The 759-nt window shown below is 65.2% G+C and overlaps 1 protein-coding gene across 3 annotated transcripts in view; it reads left to right on the top strand.

The window, feature by feature from the left end:
* Positions 1-330: 330 nt before the first annotated feature.
* The window catches only part of EIF4A2 (eukaryotic translation initiation factor 4A2), an 8727-nt gene continuing 8298 nt past the window's right edge, over positions 331-759 (top strand). For all 3 annotated transcript variants that reach the window (XR_002095050.1, XR_002095051.1, XM_019503368.1), the window contains exon 1: positions 331-395. Coding sequence is in view for 1 of the 3 variants with exons in the window: in XM_019503368.1 (XP_019358913.1) it covers positions 367-395 (29 nt within the window). In the remaining 2 variants the exon portion in view is untranslated. The remainder of the gene's footprint in view (positions 396-759) is intronic.

Genomic DNA, 759 nt, shown 5'->3' with positions numbered 1-759 from the left:
CAGGGGCGGGGCCCGAGGCCGACGGGGGACAGTCTCACGCTCCAACTGCTGCAATATCCTTCCGCTCCCCCTCGCGTGTAGGGAGGGGGGAGGAGAAAAAGTAGTTCCAACCCCCCCCGCCTCTAGCCTCACCAGCTTTATCAGCCCCTCGGAGAAGACCGCGCCCCGACTACGGGAGACAGGCCCAACCGGGAGCAGTGGAGACGGGCTGGGAGGAAGAGAAGAGAAGGGTCTTTTTATGGCTGAGGAGATGGTGGGGGGGCTGTATCCGTCCGCTGGAACGAGTTCCGGCCGCAGCGCGGGGATATAAGGCGGGCGCGGCAGTAGTATTCCCTTTTCAGTTGAGGACGGCGGTGGGAGTGGAACATGTCAGGCGGTTCCGCGGATTACGGCAGGTAGGCGGCCCTCTTCCTCCCTCCCCCTGTTGTATTCTAGGCCCTTTTTTTTCCTTTGCTGGAGCGGCGATTTCTCCCCTACACAACCCTCGTCGCGCGCGGCCGCCAAGACAGAAATCGGCTCCTCCCCCCTTCCCCGAGTTGGTTCGTCCTGGCTGTTCCCGGGCTCGGCTAAGGGCGAATCCATTCCGCGGGGGTGGGGTTCCTTCCCAGCCCGCGGGGTGGAGCCCATTTGTGCAATTCCGGGGGTGGAGCTCTCGCGAGAGTTCGCGGGGTGGGGGTGAGAACCTACTCCTGCTGCAGTAGGTGGCGCTGGCCATGCGCAATGGCAGCTCCCCCCCCCCCCCCCCCCCCCCCACCCCCC

Source organism: Gavialis gangeticus, unplaced genomic scaffold, assembly GCF_001723915.1.
Source record: "Gavialis gangeticus isolate Ggan-Ray unplaced genomic scaffold, GavGan_comp1, whole genome shotgun sequence".
Classification (NCBI taxonomy): domain Eukaryota; kingdom Metazoa; phylum Chordata; order Crocodylia; family Gavialidae; genus Gavialis; species Gavialis gangeticus.
Note: the sequence above shows the minus strand (reverse complement) of the source record. Positions and strands in the feature narration are given on the sequence as shown.